The 18,985-nt window shown below is 41.9% G+C and overlaps 1 protein-coding gene across 1 annotated transcript in view; it reads left to right on the forward strand.

The window, feature by feature from the left end:
• The window catches only part of MRPS31 (mitochondrial ribosomal protein S31), a 29,349-nt gene extending 13,628 nt beyond the window's left edge, over positions 1 to 15,721 (forward strand). The window contains exons 2-5 of the mRNA XM_013006882.2: positions 184 to 324; positions 2,419 to 2,495; positions 8,649 to 8,792; positions 15,421 to 15,721. Of these exons, the coding sequence (XP_012862336.1) occupies positions 184 to 324; positions 2,419 to 2,495; positions 8,649 to 8,792; positions 15,421 to 15,659 (601 nt within the window). The 3' untranslated portion in view covers positions 15,660 to 15,721. The remainder of the gene's footprint in view (positions 1 to 183; positions 325 to 2,418; positions 2,496 to 8,648; positions 8,793 to 15,420) is intronic.
• The last annotated feature ends 3,264 nt before the right edge of the window (positions 15,722 to 18,985 follow it).

The raw sequence follows: 18,985 nt of genomic DNA on the forward strand, positions 1-18,985 counted from the left end.
GCTTCCTTCCGACTTAAAAGAGGCCCCTTTCCTGTCTGCGGGATCACTGAGTCAGCTGCCCGGGACCCCGTCTGACGCCCCCTGTCCTTCCAGCGTCGCTGGGCATCCAGTCCGATTAATGGCAGTGAGTTTGCATTCTGTTAGCTTGTTTGCCCTGATATGTTTGACCTTTTCTCATTTCAGTTTCAGTAACATCATATCGGATATGAAAATTGCCAAATCTGGAAAAGCTAGAGCCCGCGTAAGACCAGAGCATCAGATTCAGTTTGATGAAGAGCCGGAGACTGATCCTGACGGTCAGCAGAGTGCCGAGCTTAGGAGAAGGTATCCAGGCCCACCTGGCTTTGTTTGCTTTCAGATTAGCTGCGTTGTGGTTGCTGGATGCTGTGGGTTGGTCCCCACTCATAACTTGCTGGTGACGAAACCTCGCTTAAAAGCCTCTTTGAAAAGCGCAAACCCACTGCCACTGAGTCGGTTCTGACTCTTACATAGTATAGGTTCCCCAAACTTAGTTAGCTGCCTGGCCCCCTTCATTCAAAACAAAAAAGAAAAAAATTGCTTCGTATCTCCCTGGCAATAGAAAACATTTTACTCCAGCCTGTAATCCAGGATAAAGTCTCGGGATCTGCTTTCACAGCAGTCTGTCCCCGTCCCCTCCCCCTCATCGTTCCAGCACTTCCAGAGGGGGTGTCACCCGCTCGGGGAAACACTGCTCTCTCTCTAGGGGTCCCAAGACTAAATCAGTATGGGAGCAGACAGTCCCTTCCCTTTAGTACTCTCCTCTGGGAATTCTCCCTCCGCAGGGCGGTTCACCCTGTGAGCCCTGCCGTCAGTGATCAGCCTGCCGACCTGACACTCATGTTCTGAAGGCCGGGCTGGAGGAAGTGCGCATGACCTGGTGGGTGGTTCTGGAGCCTGGGTGGTTCTGTCAGGAGACACGGGTCCTGCTAGCGCGTTTCCCAAAGTGGGCGATACCGCCTGCTGGAGGGGGTGTAACTGTCCAGGGGACTTTAAAAGCTGATGCCTACATTTTATGCTGGATTATGGGATATAATGCAAAAGTTTTTAATTGCGGGGAGGAGTAACATTGAATATATTTTTCTTTTCTTCTGAAAAGGGGTTGTGGGCCAACTAAGTTTGGAATCTGTGTGCTCGAGGAAAGCTTATACCATTGGAGATCACTGTAGCTCATTTGAAGGAGTCGTGGTAGGACAGTGGGTGAGTGCGTGGTTGCTAACTGCAAGGTTGGTGGTTCAAACCTCTCCAGCCACTCCAATGGACCGGAATCGACTTGATGGCCGTGGGTTTAGTGTAGGTTTGGATTTTATTTTTATAATGGTGTTTATATCGTTTCAGTTCATATTATTTACTACACACACAAAAAAAATTGGATCTAAAAAGTAAGGCCTCAAAATTATTTTAAAAACAAACCTTCCAGTTTATAACCTGGCATTTAATCTGCCAAACTGGTTTGTAATCTACCAGTGAATTTACTCAAATATGAGAATTGTGGCCACTTGTAAACCAGTTGGTTATGACAGAGAAGGGAAAAATTACCTTGGAGCTCTTGGTGTGCATTTCAATAGTCAATTAATAGTTTAATGAAGAAGGTTAATAATTATTTTTAATTACAGAATGATTGCTTTTTAAATTAGTATTCTATCTCAGTAACATTTATCATTATAATTTGTAATTAAACCTTGCAGTGTTTTCTGTTCTTCAGACAAATGTTTACTTCCACAGTTTCTAATTTAGCACATCTTGCTAGCTTTCCACAGAACTGAGTTGTTTAAAACCGTAATCTGAAATGGATCAAATGAAAATTATGGCAAATTACGCTAATCGTTTCAATTAGGTATTATGGAAATGAAGCTGTTGTAAGTGCTTGGATGTATTTTGAAGCAAAAACTCGAATGTACAAGCTCTGCTTTAGCAAGCAGTTTAAGAGATGTGACAATTTAGGCTGGGATCAGTCATTGGCGTTTTGTTTTATTATGATTTCCAATCTTTATTGTAGGCTCTGTGTTTTCTTTTGTAGATTTCAATCTAAAATGTTTCAGAATTTTTGTCTTGGTAAAAAATGGGAGATTTTGAGCCAACTCTCTTTTTTCTTTTTTGATTTAATTAATTAATTGATTAATTTTAATAATTTCATTGGGAGCTCTTGCAGATATCATACCATTCCATAGTTCAGTCAAATCCAGCAGTGTTGTACAATTGCGACCCCTATCAGTTTCAAAACCTTTTCTTTCTCTGAATTCCTTGGTATCAGCTCCCCTTTATCCCCTCCCTCTCCCACCATTGGCATTTTGAGTTTCTGTGTAGAATATTTCACATGAAATTTTTTCTCCAGTAACTTTTAGTTGATAATATATAAAATTGTTCACTAAAATAGATTTGTTTTCTTTCTTCTTTTAGTCTTAGGAAGAGCTTATCCAAGGGAAAGAGACTGAATATTTTTGATAGTAAAGCTGCCGTCGAGGAACTTGAAGCAGGTTTGTTACAAAAACAAAATGATATTTTTCAAGTGTACAAACAACCCACCTCTCAAAAAAATGATTCAATTGCATAGTGAGTGGGTGTTTTAATGTTCTAACCTGTCACTGACCTGGATCTTGCTTATGAATGTAGTCGTTAAGCATTGATGGCTTCTAACCACAAGATCACCAGTTCAAAACCACCAGCTGCTCCCCAGGAGAAAGATGAGGCTTTCTACTCCCGTAAAGAGTTACATTCTCGGACCCCTCCAGGGCAGTTCTTCCCTGTCCTGTAGGGGCGCCACGAGTCGGAATTGACTTGATGGCAGTGCGTTTTTGAGTTTGAACCTTGAATAGGTTCTCCCCTGGACATGTTGCAGTCTATGAGACCTTGTGAAGTAAGTACTACTAGAATGTGAACTTAGAAATGTAAATGAGTTACCAATTTGAGTTGGAAAACTAGTCATTACCTTTGCAATGCCAGGGATAAGTAGACTGTGATTCCCACCTGCAGGCAGTTTATAGAGTAGCACTTCCATATTCAAAGGTTTCCGTCTTTGAGGAAGAAGACTTCCACTTCTTTGTCCTGCCGACGAGACGGGTGGTAAGTTTGAGCTGTGGAGCACTTTAACCACTACACCACCAGGGCTCTGTATGTAGAAAAGGGCATGTTTATAGAGGTATCTTAAATCCAGTGCATTTACCTTCCAGTCACTTTGGACTCATGGCAACCCGGTGTACAGAGCAGAACTGCACTCTAAAGAGGTTTCAAGGCTGCATCCTTTTGGGAAGAGGCCTTCATTCCGAGGTGCCTCTGGGTGTGTTTGGGCTGCCAGCCTTCAGTTGGGAGTCACACACTGTCTGCAGCATCCAAGGGCTCTGTAACATAACTTTCTGGAAACAGCTTAGGGATTGTTCGGGAGCTATGAAGAATAGCACATAAGGAATACATTCCACCCACGTCTAGTGAAGTAAAAGGGCTGAACAAGAAATTTCAAAAGGCAGCTCGAGAAGACAGAGTCAAATATTATAATAAAATGTGCGAAGATCTAGAGGTAGAAAACCAAAAAGAAAAAAATGCTCAGTTTGAACTCAGTTATCTTAAACTCAAAGAACTAAAGAAAAAAAAATTCAAGCCTCAAGTTGCAGAACTGGAAAATTCTGTGGGTGACTTATTGAGTGATGCACGAAGCATCAAAAGGAGATGGGAGGAACACACACAGTCACTTAACAAGAAGAATCCGTTGACCTTCAGCGGTTTTAAGAAGTAGCCTATGATCAAGAACCAATAGTGCCGAAGGAAGAAGTCCAACTGCACTCGAGGCATTCGCCAAAGATAAAGTTCCAGAATTGATAGAATACCAATCGAAATGTTTCAACAAGCTGATGAAGCACTGTAAGCCCACGCTTGTCTATGCTAAGAAATTTGGAAATGTTGATGGCAACATATGTACAAGTGTGCTTAGTACTACTGAATGATGGATTGTTACAAAATTTATAAGAGCCCACCAATAAAAGGATTAATTTTTAAAAATTGCTAAGATTCTTAAAAAAAATTAAAAAAGAAGAAGAAACAAATCTGTCTTGGCCGAAGTACAATCAGAAAGCTCCTTGGAAGCGAGGACGGTGAGACTTTGCCTCACAAGCTGCACGTGTTTTCAGGAGAGACCAGCCAGTCCCTGGGGAAGAAAGAGCATCGCGCATGCTTGGTGAAGTAGCTGGACAGGGAAAAAGAGAAAGACCCTCCGCACGAGGGGCAGGCCCAGTGGGCGCAGCAGTGGGCGCAAGTATAAGAGCAGCCGTGAGGATGGCACAGACCGGGTGGGGGTGTGTTCTGTTGTGCGCAGGGCCACTGAATGAGAACGGCACCCAACAACAAAGCCGCCCCACCCCCACCTTAATTATATCGTTTTTCTTCATTTTTTATCCTTCCTGCTTTTTCTGGGTAACAAGTCAAATCTTAAAACTCTCTATCTTTAAGCCTGATTGAAAGAAATGGGTATATACTTGTATGACATTAAGTTTTGTTTATCAGTAACTTAGAATAAGTGAAGGCGCACAACATGGAAGGTCTCACTGCTTACAAGTGAGCCTCATTCCTAGTGCTGGGAGTTAGCTGATGGATTATTGGTGCCAGTCTTCACTTGCTTCCTTAATCGTAACAGCAGCTCCGTGTATAAATGTACTAGGCCCGCATACATGCTTCGTGTCTCCCTGGCCGTGTGGGCAGACGTGGTCAGGCTCAGAGAGACAGAATCTAAACAAAGTAGGTAAGCAGGGTTTATGGAGGTGGGCCTGGTAACAGCAGTAGAGAGGCAGCCAGGAGACCAAATCATAGTGAGATATACCTCCTAGAAATTTATCTGAAGGAAATAACCATAAATATCTCAGTGGCTTATGTGTTGAGATACTAAACCGCAAGGTCAGCAGTTTGAAACCACCAGCTGCCCTATGGGGAAACAAATGAGGCTTTCTACCCCATAAGGAGTTTGTCGCAGAAACCCACAGGGGCAGTTCTACTCTGCCCTGTGAAGTCATTGAGTCGGAGTCGACTCAATGGCAGTGAATTTGGTTTGGTTTTTGGATCCGTAAAAGTATAACCACAAGGATTTCTCATTATTATTTTGTTAAAGGAGAAAACTTAGACGATCAAATGGTTCAATAATAGGTGAATTAATTGTGTACAGCTCTCTAATGGGCTATGAATGCAGCCTTTATTACACGAACAAAGGAAGTCTGAAAATGATGTGATTCTAGTTTATTATTAAAAGCAAAGCCACATGGAAAAAATAGATCACAAAAATAATGAACTGAAAATGAAATTTTAGGGGTAAAGGTTGAATAAGGAATGTTGATAAAATCGACATGACTCATTTTACTGTTTTTACTATATTATGCAATCAGTTGCCCACATTTAAAGTATACAATTTGATGTGTTTGGACAAACATATACACCTGTGAAACTCACATCTCCATCCAGATACTGTTTCTGTCATCTTGGAAAGGTTTCTTGTGCCTTCCACAATCCACCCCCCCTTTGCCTCGTCCCCAGGCAGCCCCTGATCCGCTTTCTGTCATGTTGCAAGTGAGTCACTTGTGTCTCCTTGAATTTATGTGACTGTCGCTGCTCGTGTCTTACTCCTTTTACTGAGCGTGGTGCTGTGAGACGTGTCCGTGTGGGCAGCTGCCAGGTGAGGAGTACTGCTGACTAGTGGATGGTTATAGGAAGTGTCCCCTGCTTCAGGTGCATTTGAGCTATCATTCATAATGTGCACTGCATACAGTGCTGCGATGTGGAATTTGCTAGTGCTATTAGATCTTCACTTGTGGATGTTCATAATATGGTGTATTAGTCTAGGTACTTTGGAGAAACAAATCCACAGCAACTCATGTATAAGAGAGAGTTTTATGTAAAGAAAATGTGCATCACAAAAACATCCCAACCCAATGCTGCCCAAGCCCACAAGTCCAACATTAACCCATTAACCCAACACCAGTCCATAAAGTCCTCCACCTCACAAAACAGAGGCAATGATGCCGACTGCAGGAGGAAAGCTGAGTCAGTGAACGAACAAGCATCTCAGCACTAGCAGGGGTCTCCACATGGCTGCTCCAGCACCCAGGGCTGCATCGGGATAGGTCCATGTGGCTTCTCCTTGGGGATGTCTTATAGGAAGTCAATCTTGCAAGCTGAAGCATGGAACTGCTAAGGCAGCTGCACCCGGTGCAACCATCCCAAAACAAGAGACCCGAGAACTAGAAAGGCGAGGCTTCACCACCCATTTATCCCTCCGCCTTTCAATTAGCCCCGCATGTGATTATCGGCCAGGCTGGCACAATTAACTAACTCATATGGTAATAATAAAAAATTAAAAAAAAACAACGATATCACCACCATTGAGTCGATGCTGTCCCAGCAGCTCTGTAGGGCAGTGTAGAACTGCCCCTGTGAGTTTTCGAGACTGTAACTCTGCAGGAGTAGAAAGGCCCATCTTTCTTTTTTAATTATCACACGTTATGTTTATTATTAAACTGTAATGCCAGGCCAAGCAGATTTTGACCAGGAATAGTTAATAAAAATGAAAATACACTAATTAAATTGACATCAGTTCTGATAACCAAGAAGAGGAACACTAGTTAACACATTGTTACTATATTTTGGAATAGTTTTTCAAATAAGATACGTGCCATCAACATAATTTTTTATATCTCAGTTTTTTATCTTGTATTTAGGCTAGTGATAACCCTTTGTTACATTTTAAAATGTTATGTGACTAGCATTATCCTTAAAATCTGAAACCTCATCTTTCTTTTGGTGGTTTAGAACTACTGACCTTACCGTTTATAGCCCGATATGTAACCACTATGCCACTAGGGCTCTATGGGAATAATAAAGAATGCCTTCTTTTTAAAAACTCCGCCTTACCTCATTTACTCCATGATTCAGGGACAATCTGTATATACTTGTCCCGCATCTTGCACCCGCCTGTTGGTGGACAGTGTGCTGCTGTGACTGCCTGTGTATCTGTCATGCTCCTCGTCTCCTGTGGACATACCCCACTGGGAACTGGGAGGTTGTATGCTAACCTCGTAGAAACGGCTAGATGTATGTTAACTTTATAAGAAGCCGCAGACCTGTTTTCCAAAGCACTTGTCCCATTCGACATTCCTGCCAGCAGCGAGTGATGCGATTCATTGAAAGAAGTTTTAAATCTGAGAAGCAAATACGCGATTGAAGCTTAAGCACATGGAGGAGGCACAGAGCCAGTGTGCTGTTGTCTTGGGTGTGCTGGCTGGGAGGGTGCAATGATCTGGTGCCCCAAGAAGCATTTAGCGCATAGTAAGTGCACAGTACCTTTTAGTATTGTTGTCCTTAGGTTACAATAATTCTGTTGACTCCTTGGTCTTTAGTAGAAGTATTAGTATGTTAGTGACGAACCTTGACAGATTCCAAAGAAAAACAGGCTAGAATTTAAAGATCGGTGCCACATGTTATATAAATACCCACACTTAGAAAAATACCCTTGTGGAGAAAATGTAAATTTATTTTTTACTCTCCAGTCGGAGGGGCAGTGAGACTTGAGGGGCTGACTGCCCAGCATTGTAGTAAAACAGTGGTTAAGTCTCGCCAGTCGTTGTAATGATAGTCTTTACATGTCATTTTCATTGTTCGGTGGGACCTCAGTAGGTGACGTCACACTTCAAAAAGTTGGTGGAAAAAATGGAATGAAAAATCATCGAATTTTTCCACCAACTTAGGGAAGCCCCATTGTATATATATTTAATAGAGACTGTCGATGTTTGCGTGTTTTGAAGCTGTGCTTAAGAGTTTCAGCAGCTTCTTCCCCCAAAGTGGGGAGCCCAGTCCTCCTTCCTTGTCTGAGTCTGGAAGCTCCGCTGAAACCTGTTCACTTTGGGTGACCCTGCTGGCATTGGAAACACCAGTGACACAGTGTCCAGCACCACAGCCGCACACAGGCCACCGCAGTGCGACACACTGACAGACAAGGACGTCATGCTTGGTAAAGTGGGGGGCTGTGAAAGAAAGGAAGACCCCCAACAAGATGGACTGACCCCAGGACTGCAACAGTGGGCTCAGGCATAGGGACAATTGTGACTGTTCTGTTGTGCATTAGGTCACTGTGGGTCGGAGCCAACTCAATGGCACCTAACACAACAATGCAGTAAGGTTGTCCAAGTCTGTAAGGATCCCCGGTTACGTACTAGCTTACCCATTGGGCGGTTAACTTCAAAGTTGGTAGTTTCTCAGAAGGAGAAAGATGAGACTTTCTGCTGCTGTAAGCACTTATGTCAGAAACCTAAAGGAGGAGTTCCGCCCTGCTCCATAGGTTGGTGTGAGTCAGAATTGACTCGATGGCAGTTGGATTGGTTTTGATCTGAAAGGAGCCCTGGTAGCACTATGGGATTGGCAGTAGGCTGCTCACCTCAAGGTTGGTGGTTCAAACCAACCAGCTGCTCTGAAGGAGAAGGTTGAGGCTCTCTTCCCTAAGAAACCCTAGAATGGGTTGCTATGCGTGCAGTCAACTCAACCGCAATGGGTTTTGGTTTGCTCAAGGTCTGAAAGTGTATTTTCACCTCAGACATGGCTATATTATATTTTTAAGGCGAGATACGTTGACTGGTGCTTATTGATAATGTTTAATTTTACAGAGACATCACCTTCGATTTGGGATATGGAATTGGCTAAGCAGTTAGCTGCAGTAAGTCAACAGCCCTTTCAGAATGGATTCGAAGAGGTGATCCACTGGACAAAAGAGGGGAAGCTGTGGACCTTCCCAATTAACAATGAAGCCGGTAAGTCGCAGCATCAGGCTTTATAACGGTCTTTGATTGAGGTTGTTCCTGGCATATCCTCAGCTTTAGAAGCTAAGTATGTACTTTAATTTCAGAACTGTGTGTGAATCTCTGTAAGATTTTAAAAGAAACCTGACAGTTTTCTAAGAAGAATGTTAGAATTTCATTTAATTCTAGGTGTTAAGGAAAATGAAATTACCCAACAAATGCATCCTGGATTTCCATGATGTAAAAGGGTTGAGTATTGCAATTGATGTCCGTTTTCTGGTTGAGCAGAGTTAGAGATGACCTGGTGGATCACCTGATCCATTGCCGGCATTGGCTTACACTTCAGTCAGAAATAGAGAACCTGACAAATTTCCTCTTATCCTGGTGCTATTTTACTCCTAAAGCTCTTGTACTAATGAGGTGCTAGGTCCTTGTATTAAACCACTTGGAGCAAAAAATGGTAGATTTGGGGAGTTTGGGGAATTCTTTAGCTGCGTAATTTAGATGCTTTGAATAGGCAGTAGGATACTGTTTACCTTCTTGAGGATTTCCTGGAGATGCCACCTCTTCCTGACTTGTGTTTTGCATTTTTTATGACACCCATGCTGTCGCCAGCTAAACATTTTCATTCAATTGTTTTTATAATTTACGTGTGGTGTGTGTGTATGTGTGTGTGTGATTGAGAACATATACAGCAGAGCCTACACTGATTGATTTATTTCTGCACACCCAAGTCAGTGGCGGTGATTGATTACATTTTTAGAGTTGTGTAGCCCTTCTCACCATTTTTTCTGAGTGGCCTCCCCCCCATTAACATAAACCCTTGTTCCCCTAAGATTCCTATGCAGTCATTGGAGCTGTCATTTGATCCCATAGTGTGTTAGATAGGGACCTCTAGAGAAACAAAACCAGGACACTTTATATATATATTATGGATAGACATATGCAGCACAAAGCTAATTAGTCCACACGGCAATACAGAGGGCTTAGTTCAGCTCACTTCCATGGAACAGTTAATGTATTGGAAGTCCTTCAACTCACAAGGCTGCTGGGTCCAAGGTCAATCTAGCAGACAGCAGAGTGTTCCCTCGGCAATGCAGGCAGTCTGGCCCCAGGCAGTAAACAGCAGGGCGGGTCACCAACAGTCAACAGCTTCCTGAAGCAGGCCTGGATGGGATATATCAAACTCAAGCGATGCAAGAGGACAGGATCTGACATCCTCAAGCTCAAGCAATGTAAAACCAGCAGCATGGCAAAGCAGATCTCGAAGGAACCTCAGGCTCTAGTGACATGATCCACATACATGTTGACTGTCCCACAGTGTAGCTCGCAACTTGAGGCAGAGCACTAGCTAAAGCAGCAGCATGCTGGTCTGATCACCAGAGAGCAAGAGAGACAGGGCCGGGGCTTGCTGAGCCATTTATCTCTTTGTCCTCCAATCCAACTGCGACCTTTTTTATCCCACATGTTCCTATTGTCCAGGTTGGCACAAGAAGCCTACCTATCACATAGGTATTAATTTTTTAAAGAGCGCCGTGTTCAGGTAGATATGCTTTTATAGAGCAAGTGGGTTTTCCATTCAACACGTCTGTGTGCATTTTGTTTTGTGCCATCGATTACAATCCCCACCGTGGAACAGCACCCTTCCCGAGTTTCCATCTGCCATTCCCATCCCTTCCTGCTTCTGAGCTTTCTTCCCAAGCCAGTGCTGCCCTTTGGACCTTGGGTGGCGGTTGCTCTAAGTGTGAACCTGAGCCTATAATAGGCCTGCCTGTTATATGATGGCAAGTGGAGGGTCATGAGGGTGAAGGCAGTTCCAGGTTAGAAGGGTGTTGAAGGGCCGTAGTCTCAGAGCCTCCACTAGTCTCTGTCAGACTAGTAAAGCCTGGTCTTTTTGGTGATGGAGCTTTGTTCCAGATGCTCCCTGCACACACTCCACCCAGGAGCCCCTATTGTGATCCCTTTCAGAGCGCTCAGCGGTGGTAGCCAGGCCACATCTAGTTCCTCAGATCTCAGAGCTGTGGAGGCTGGCATTTGTGTGGGCTCTATGCATGGGGCTGGTTGTTTTCTTGTGTCTTTGATTTTCTGCACTCCTCTTGCTCTGGTGGCAGCTCACCAAAGTAGAATGTAGAACACTAGATTATGACATGCCAGTGGACCTTGATGACACCTGAAATTACAGTCCTGAGCCCCCAACTTAGTGAGTCATTCCAGGGTGTTTGGTTATGACTAGTTTTTTTTCACTCTCCCCCTGTATGCACAGCTATATCCCTGGATACATTTGTAGCATGTAGGAATACATATGTAGAAATAGTCCCTTCAGGACACACGCACAAGCTGCTTGATATTTTGAGGAACTGCCATCATAGCCAGAGCCCCAGTGGTTAGGTAATTTCCTTATATTCCTAGTGTTGGCAATTTAAAGTTCACAACATGCTATGCTTTTTTCTACTAATAATTACCTTTGTGAAGATGCAGGTAGTTATTTTGTTTTTTTAATGCTTTACTTTGATGGTTTTGGGAAAAAGACAAAAGAGTTTTTGATCTTATTTTGGTTTTATTCCTGAGGTTACCAATGCTGATTTTATAACATAATGAAAATAACATGTCCTGTGTTTGTAGTTTACTTTCCAGGTGTGCATATTACAGCAAGAAGGAATATAACAGCTAATTAGTCACACAGCATTACAGAGGACTCAGTTCAACTCACTCTCACTGTAGTGGAACAGTTAATATACTGAAAGTCCTTCAACTCATGCAGGGCTTTGGTCCAAGGTTAAGGAAGCAGACAGCAGATTCTTTGCTCCGGCAAAACTAAGCAGAGTCTGCCCAAAGACAGCAGGGTGGGTCAGCAGCAGTCAGTAGCTCAGGATCTTGGTGAAGCAGGCCTGGACAGGATATTGCAGAACTCAAGCTATGCAAGCTGACAGGATCCAGCAGCTTCAAGTTCAAGGGATGTGCACCAGAGAGTGGTGAAGCAGGTCTCAAAGGAGCCTCAAGCCCTAGTGACACAATCCATGGGTTGGCTTGGCCCATGGGCGGTGTAGCTCACAGGTTGAGGCAGAGACCCAGCTAGAGCAGCAGCACATTGGCCTGGTCACCAGAGAGCAAGAGAGAGGGGCAGGCCTTGCCGAGCCATTTATCTCTCTGCCCTCCAGTCAAACTACAACCTGATTAATCCCACATGTTCCCATTGGCCAGGTTGGCACAATAAACCTAACTACCACACCAGGAATCTGCATTTTTACTGTACAACACTATTAAGGTATATTAGTTACCACTTCAGGCATATATATTCTTTTCCTAATTAGTATCTTTTTAAATGTTAAATATTTCATTTTAGACTCTGAGTCCCTTCTCTGTGCTTTGCCAGCATGGAGATTTATTTATAAAGCTGTTGGGTGGAATTGTTCCCACTTATATTTTTAGTACTTGCCTTATGTTGGATTTATATTAAAATCATTTTTATTTTTGTTTCGGCTTTCATTTTAAAATGAAAAATCGCCTTTTTAAAAAAACAAAACACATTACCTAATGAACAGAGTAATTCCTTGAATACAGCTTAGCTATGCATGTAACTTACTGCCATGAGTCCATTCTGACCTTCAGGACCCTGTAAGACAGGGTAAAACTGCCCCAGTGGTTTCATGAGACTGTAACTCTTTACAGGAGGAAGCCTCGTCTTTTGCCCTCGGAGGGGGAGGTGGGTGTGAAATGCTGACTTTGTGGTAGCAGCCTAATGCATAACCACTGTGTCACCAGGGCTCCTCATGTATTTAGAGCATGTTGTCAGGAGAGACCAGTCCCTGGAGGAGGACATCATCCTTGGTACCGAAGAGGATCGACACAGTGGATTCCTTGGTGAACTCAAACACAGGCACCATTGTGGGGATGGCGCAGGACCTGGAACTTCACTGTGTTGTACATGGGGTCGCCAGGAGTCGGAAATGACTGACCGGCACCTAACAGCAACATAGATGTGACCCTGAATTAGGGCCCTTTTAGAAATGCTCTCCAAGAGTAATTCTTATGTAGTGACGTCAGTGGGCTCCCAAGCTGAGTCACGAAGGCTAACCACACTGTTGTTTTGTTCTTCAGTGCCGTCTGTTTTCTGAAGTTTGATCCTTTGCTGTGGGAAATGCTGTCTATACTTGAATATAAGCCGAGGCACCTAACTTCACTACAAAAAACTGGGGAGCTTTTTCAACAATAAAAATGTGCTGGAAAAAAATCGGCTTATTCTCGAGTATATACGGTATGTTCTGTAATAGGAGGTAACAAGCATACTTCGAAAAGTTCAAAATTACCGGAAGATCTTAAGAGGGCCGTACTGCTATGTGGGAGCAGCACGTGTCAGGGTTCCATTGTAGGGAAGTCTGTGTATTACAGAGATAATTAAGGAAAGTAGATTATCAGCTATGTGCTATCAGAAAAGTCACAGAATCTGTAGGTTATCTTAGATCATATTGTGACCACTAGATAAGAACCTTGATGTCGTGACAGTAGAAGGAGTAATCATTTAAGAATAAATACAAGTGGAAACAAGGAACTAAAATGGCTCATTTTACCTTAGTGCTAAAATAATTTCCTTGTAAAAACAGTCATTGTTTTTTTTTTTACTCCTCAGTTGTTAGACCATTTCTCATTGTACTTAGTAGTGTGTGATTATACTCAGTCATATTGAGAGCAGAATCAGACGCAGTGAATTGACCTCTGTTTTATACAGCTTCCTTTTCACTGCCTCTTTATCTTTAGGGTCATCAAGAGTCAATGAGTTTGGTTTTTGCATATTTGTCTTAAACATTCAGTAGCCGCAGTGGGGCAGATACAGGTTGGAGCCCGCAGTGGGAGACTCAGAAGTGGTGCAGTGAGCCCTTTCAGGAGCTCACGGGTGAGGTTGGGTTGCTGGCCGAGCGCCGCTGTCCTTGAGCAGGGCGGTGCTGTTTTGATGCCTTAACAACATCACAGTAACGCGCCCTCATGGGGAAAGACTGAAGGCAACCCATGCTTGTAACAAATTCTTTGGGGGAGAGGGGAGGAGGAAGGGAGGGGGAGGGGAACAAAGGAAAATGAGCTGATTCCGGGAACCCAAGAGGAAAGCGAATTTTGGGAATAATGAGGGCAACAAATGTATAGATGTGCTTTACACAATTGATCTATGTGTTGTGATGAATTGTATGAGCCCCAATAAATTGATTTTTTTTTAAATGCACAATAAAAAAAAAATTCTTCATCGCAGCCACTTTCACTGGTGACTTTTAAATCTTTGAGCCTTTTCGTGCACTAAAGTAAGACTAAGTAAGAACCGTTTCTGTACCTACTGACCTACGGATTCTTAAGAGACGCAGGAACGGCCTGCCTTCCCAACCCAGAGACTGCGTGCATGTGTGCCCTTTCAGCCCACTTTAAATGGTAAATGTGTATTTATCTGTTACGTTATTTTGACCTAAATTGGACTCAGTGCCCTGCAGCATTTTTTTCCTTAGAAGTATGCCTTGAAAACTTCTTCTTGTCAGTTAGAGAGTAACTCATACTGTACTCCGTCTAGTAGTTGTGCTGTCTCCCATAGAATGAATGGATTGCGGCTGATTGATCATCTTCCTGCTGATGCACCGAGCGCCAGCGGCTCCTTACCAGGCCCTGGTGGACGCTTGAATATTGCAGTAAGATCAGCTGCTAGAGAAGTCAAAAGATAGGTGAACTTGAAATGGCAATAAATATGGACCCATTCTAATAAAGATAGTCCATTGAGCATCCAGTCAACTAAGAATCCTGTTTCTCCTCCCTTGGAGTAATTCTAGGTATTATTAATCTTTCAAATGTTCTGAGGGAAATATATATATGTTTTTGTTTGCCTTTCCATGATTGCCAAACAAATGGATTATCTTTTCATTCGTATTTTTCCCCTGTGATTACTTCTTCATAGCCTCTGACTTATTGTTCAGTTGGGTTGTTTGTCTTATCAGTGTCTTATGGACTTTAACTTATCATTTGTTATATTGTCTCAATCTCACTGTTCTTTCTTTTAACATTTTTTGACTTTTAAAATCACTAGTAGCTTGTAGTTAGAGAAGCACAAGCACCACAGGTTTATGATATAAAGTGAATTGCACGGACTGAAAATATACACTCTTTAGATTTCTCTAAGCTTCTTGACTCTGTAGGTTTATTGTATTTTGCCAGATAAGTGAATTCGTTAGTCTTTATTTCCTTGAATACTTACTTTTCAGACCTACGTCCTTTCTCCTCCCATGTGAGTCTAGTCATATAAATCGTTTTATTTATTTTTTAATTGTCCCAGTCCCTGAAACTCTGTTCTCCCTTTTATCCATGTGTTTCCTCTTTCTTAACCTTGTAGTTTGTCAGATAATATACAAGAACACTGTGTGCAGTGTAACTAATCTCTACAAGAATCCTACTGCACTATTTTTATCTTCACTGTACTACGGAGGAAATCGATGCTCAGAGAAGTTTATCAGTTTGCCCAAAGTCACCAAGTTGTTCAAACTGAGGGCCAAGTCTCGGTCTAAATTGAAAGCCCTTAGCTGCAATCCACTGCAGCCTCATCAATATTGATTTTAGCATGGAAGGTCTCGGTATTCAAAGTTGTAATGTCCTTTGTTTGTGTCTGGTTTCCTAGGTTTTGATGATGATGGCTCAGAATTTCATGAACATATATTTCTGGATAAATACCTGGAAGATTTTCCAAAACAAGGACCAATTCGCCATTTCATGGAGCTGGTGACCTGTGGCCTTTCCAAAAACCCAGATCTGAGTGTGAAACAGAAAATCGAACATATCCAGTGGTTTAGGAATTACTTCAGTGAAAAGAAGGACATTCTAAAGGGAAGCGACATTCAATTCAATGGAAAACATTAGGAATCTTATGTCTAGCTTATTGGAAATAGCTATTATTACTAAATAAAATCACTTTACAAGAATTTTTTTTTCTGCTTTGGGGTTATTTTACAAGAATTACTTATTGTATCATTTGAATAGTACAACTAACTGCTTAAGCTATGTATTGTACAGTTTTTGTAGGCAATCTTCATCAAGTGAAGAAGTTTTCCTCTTCCTAGTTTGCCAAGAATTTTTATCATGAGTGTTGGATTTTCATAAGCGCTTTTCTGGATCTATTGATATGACTCCGTGATTTTTTTTTCTTCTTTAGCCTGTTGATATGTTGAATTACATTAATTGCTTTTTTTGTTGTTTTTCCCCCCCAAATATTGAGTCAGGCCTGTATCCCCGGCATAAGCCTCACTTGCTTGTGAGGTGTAATTCTCTTTGTACATAAATCTTTTGTTGAGGATTTTTATGCAGTATCTTGGCATGTGATGTTTCTTCCTAGCCCTGTCTTTGTCTGGTTTGAAGGGAATGCTGCCCTTGTAGAATGAGTTAGCGGGCGACCCCCCTTCTGTTGTTTTTTAAACTTTGAGTCGCTTGATGTTAATTCCTCTGCAATTGTGTGGTAGAAGATGCCAGTCAAACCATCTAGATGCTTGGTGTTTGGTTTTGGAAGGTTGCTCACTGTTGATTCAACGTCTTTGGTAGCTGTAGACTGTTCAGGGGACTTAATTTTCCTTGAGTGAGTTGTATTCGGTTGTGTCTTTCTAGAACTGCACCGTCTCATCTGAGTTAGACACTTTGTGACCATGGAGTTGCCTTGGTCTTTTCCTGTCCTGTCCACGGTCATGGGGTCAACAATTACCCGTTTATATTTAATCACTTGTTGTTTTTTTCTTGGATATCCTGACTAGGTATTTCTCAATCTTATTGATTTTTTTACCCCCACAGAACCAGCTTTTATTTCCCTCTAAATTACCCATTTTCATTGGTATCTTCCTCTAATTTTTATTATTTAATTTCTTCTGCTTGTTTTCAGCTTAATTTGTTGTTCTTTTTTGCATTTCCTGAGATAGAAGCTTTGGTTATTCATTTTAGGTCTGCCTTTAAATGCATGTGTTCAGTGCTATAAAATCCTCTGAGCACAATTTTTTTGCTGTGCCCATACATTGTGGAAAGTTATATTTTCATTTTCATTTAGTTCAAGGTTTTCCCAATTTCCCTGGTGATATCTTCTTTGAGTCATTTGCTGTTTGGATGTGTGTTGCTTCATCTCCAAATATTTCGAGATTTCCTAGCTGTCTTTCTGTTACTGGCTTCTAATGGCATTGTGATCAGAGAACATACTTGTCTGCTTCCTTTTTCTTCTAAGAGTGTCGAGGTATGGGTTGCGGCCCAGGATGTGGTCTGTCTTGGTGAGTGTGTCTCAGGCCAGGAGCAGGGTGTGTATTCTGCTGTTCTTAGATGACATGTAAGTGCCAGTGAGCAGCGCTGGTCACTGGTGGCCTCTTCAGCTATGGCCTTAATGCTTTTCTGCCTGCTGGGTCTATCGATTACGCATAGAGGGTTTTCGAAGGCTCCACTATAGTGGGGCATTTGTGGTTTGATCAGCTTTTGCTCTATTTGTTCCGAGGCTGTTGTTAGACGCATACACTTTATTGTTACCTCTTCTTGGAACATTTGCCCCTAGCGTGATGCAATTCCTTTCTTTACGCTGCCACGTTCCTTGCTCTGAAATCGTATTGATAGGGAACTAATATTAAGTATTCCACCTCTTTTGACTGATATTAGCATGGTGTAATCTTTCTTCATCCCTTTACTTTTAACCTGTGTTAGCTTTAAAGTCCACTTCCTATGGACAACGTACGTACGGTGGGCCTTGTTTTGTTACCCACTCTGAGAGTTTTCTGTTATGTGCTCTCTTTAAATTGGCATTGGACTGCATTTAAAATGATTTTTGCTGTAGTCGAGTTAATACTTAGAACTTGGTTACTTTTTTCTACTCGTTGCCTCTGTACTTTTATGTTCTCGCTTTTCATGTGTATGTGTGTCTATAATTTATGTTAGGTACTGTATGTGGTCGAGTATAAGCCGACCCGAATATCGGCTGAGGCACTTAATTTTACCACAGAAACTGCATAAAAATGTGCCGGAAAACTCAGCTTAAACATGAGTATATATGGTAATTGTCGTACCTTCATATTTCTTCTCTTTTAGCATATCACTTATGCTTTTAAAAATTTTTTTTCGTGATTACCCTGCAGTTTGCAGTATACATTTATAACTAGTCTAAGTCCACTTTCAAATAATGCTACTTTACTCTTCAATTAATACAGATATAACTGAGCATTCCTAATTCATCCCTTTTGTCCAGCGGTTCTCAACCTGTGGTCGCCTAAGACCATCAGAAAACACGTATTTCCTATGGAATTAGGAACCGAAACACCGCCCTTCTAGCCCTTCTATCCGTCTCCAGACGGGGCCTCCCACATTGCAGATACATACAAGTACCCGGCATGAATGCTTCCAGACAAGATTTCATTGATTTGTCATTAGAAATAAATATTTCACACTATATAAATACATACTGTTTTTGTGATTAATCTATGCCTTAATTATGTTCAATTTGTAACAGTAAGAATACATCCTGGATATCAGAATTTACATTACAATTCATAACCATAGCAAAATTACAGTTGTGAAGTAGCAATGAAAATTTTATGGTTGAGGGTCACCACCACATGAGGAACTGTATGAAAGGGTCGCAGCATTAGGAAGGTTGAGAACCACTGCTTTTGTCCTTTATAACATTTCTTCCGTACATTTTACTTATCCATAAGCTATACTCATCTAGTACATTGTTACTATTATTATTTTAAACAAATGGTTATCTGTTAGATCAGTTAAGAATAAGAAGAAAAAGATATTCTCATTTAATTTTTTCTTGAGTGCTGTTTCTTTCTGTAGGTGTGAGTTTCTGCCCTTTCCCTCTCTCTGAAAACTTCTTTGTACATTGATTCCTTGCAAGGCATGTCTAGTGGTGACACATACTTCAATTTCTGTTTGTCTAAAAAAAGTATTTCTTCACTTTTAAAGGATAACTTTTCGGAGTATAGTTTTCTAGGTTGTCAAGTCCTTTTTATTAAGGAAGGTAGAAAAATTTTCAGAATGGCTGATTGGAGATGCCAGGGAGATTCCTCTATTTCTTTAGAAACTCTCTTTAAAGTATTTCATTTTTCATTAAAGTATTTCATTTTACTCCTCGTGTTGCCATGGTTTCTGAAGATAAATCAGATACCATTTTTATCTCCCCCCCTCCGCCCCCTGGCTTCTATCAAGATTATCTTTTTGTCTCTGAT

Source organism: Echinops telfairi, unplaced genomic scaffold (genome assembly GCF_000313985.2).
Source record: "Echinops telfairi isolate 266 unplaced genomic scaffold, ASM31398v2 ScPeMD7_11;HRSCAF=52, whole genome shotgun sequence".
NCBI lineage: Eukaryota > Metazoa > Chordata > Mammalia > Afrosoricida > Tenrecidae > Echinops > Echinops telfairi.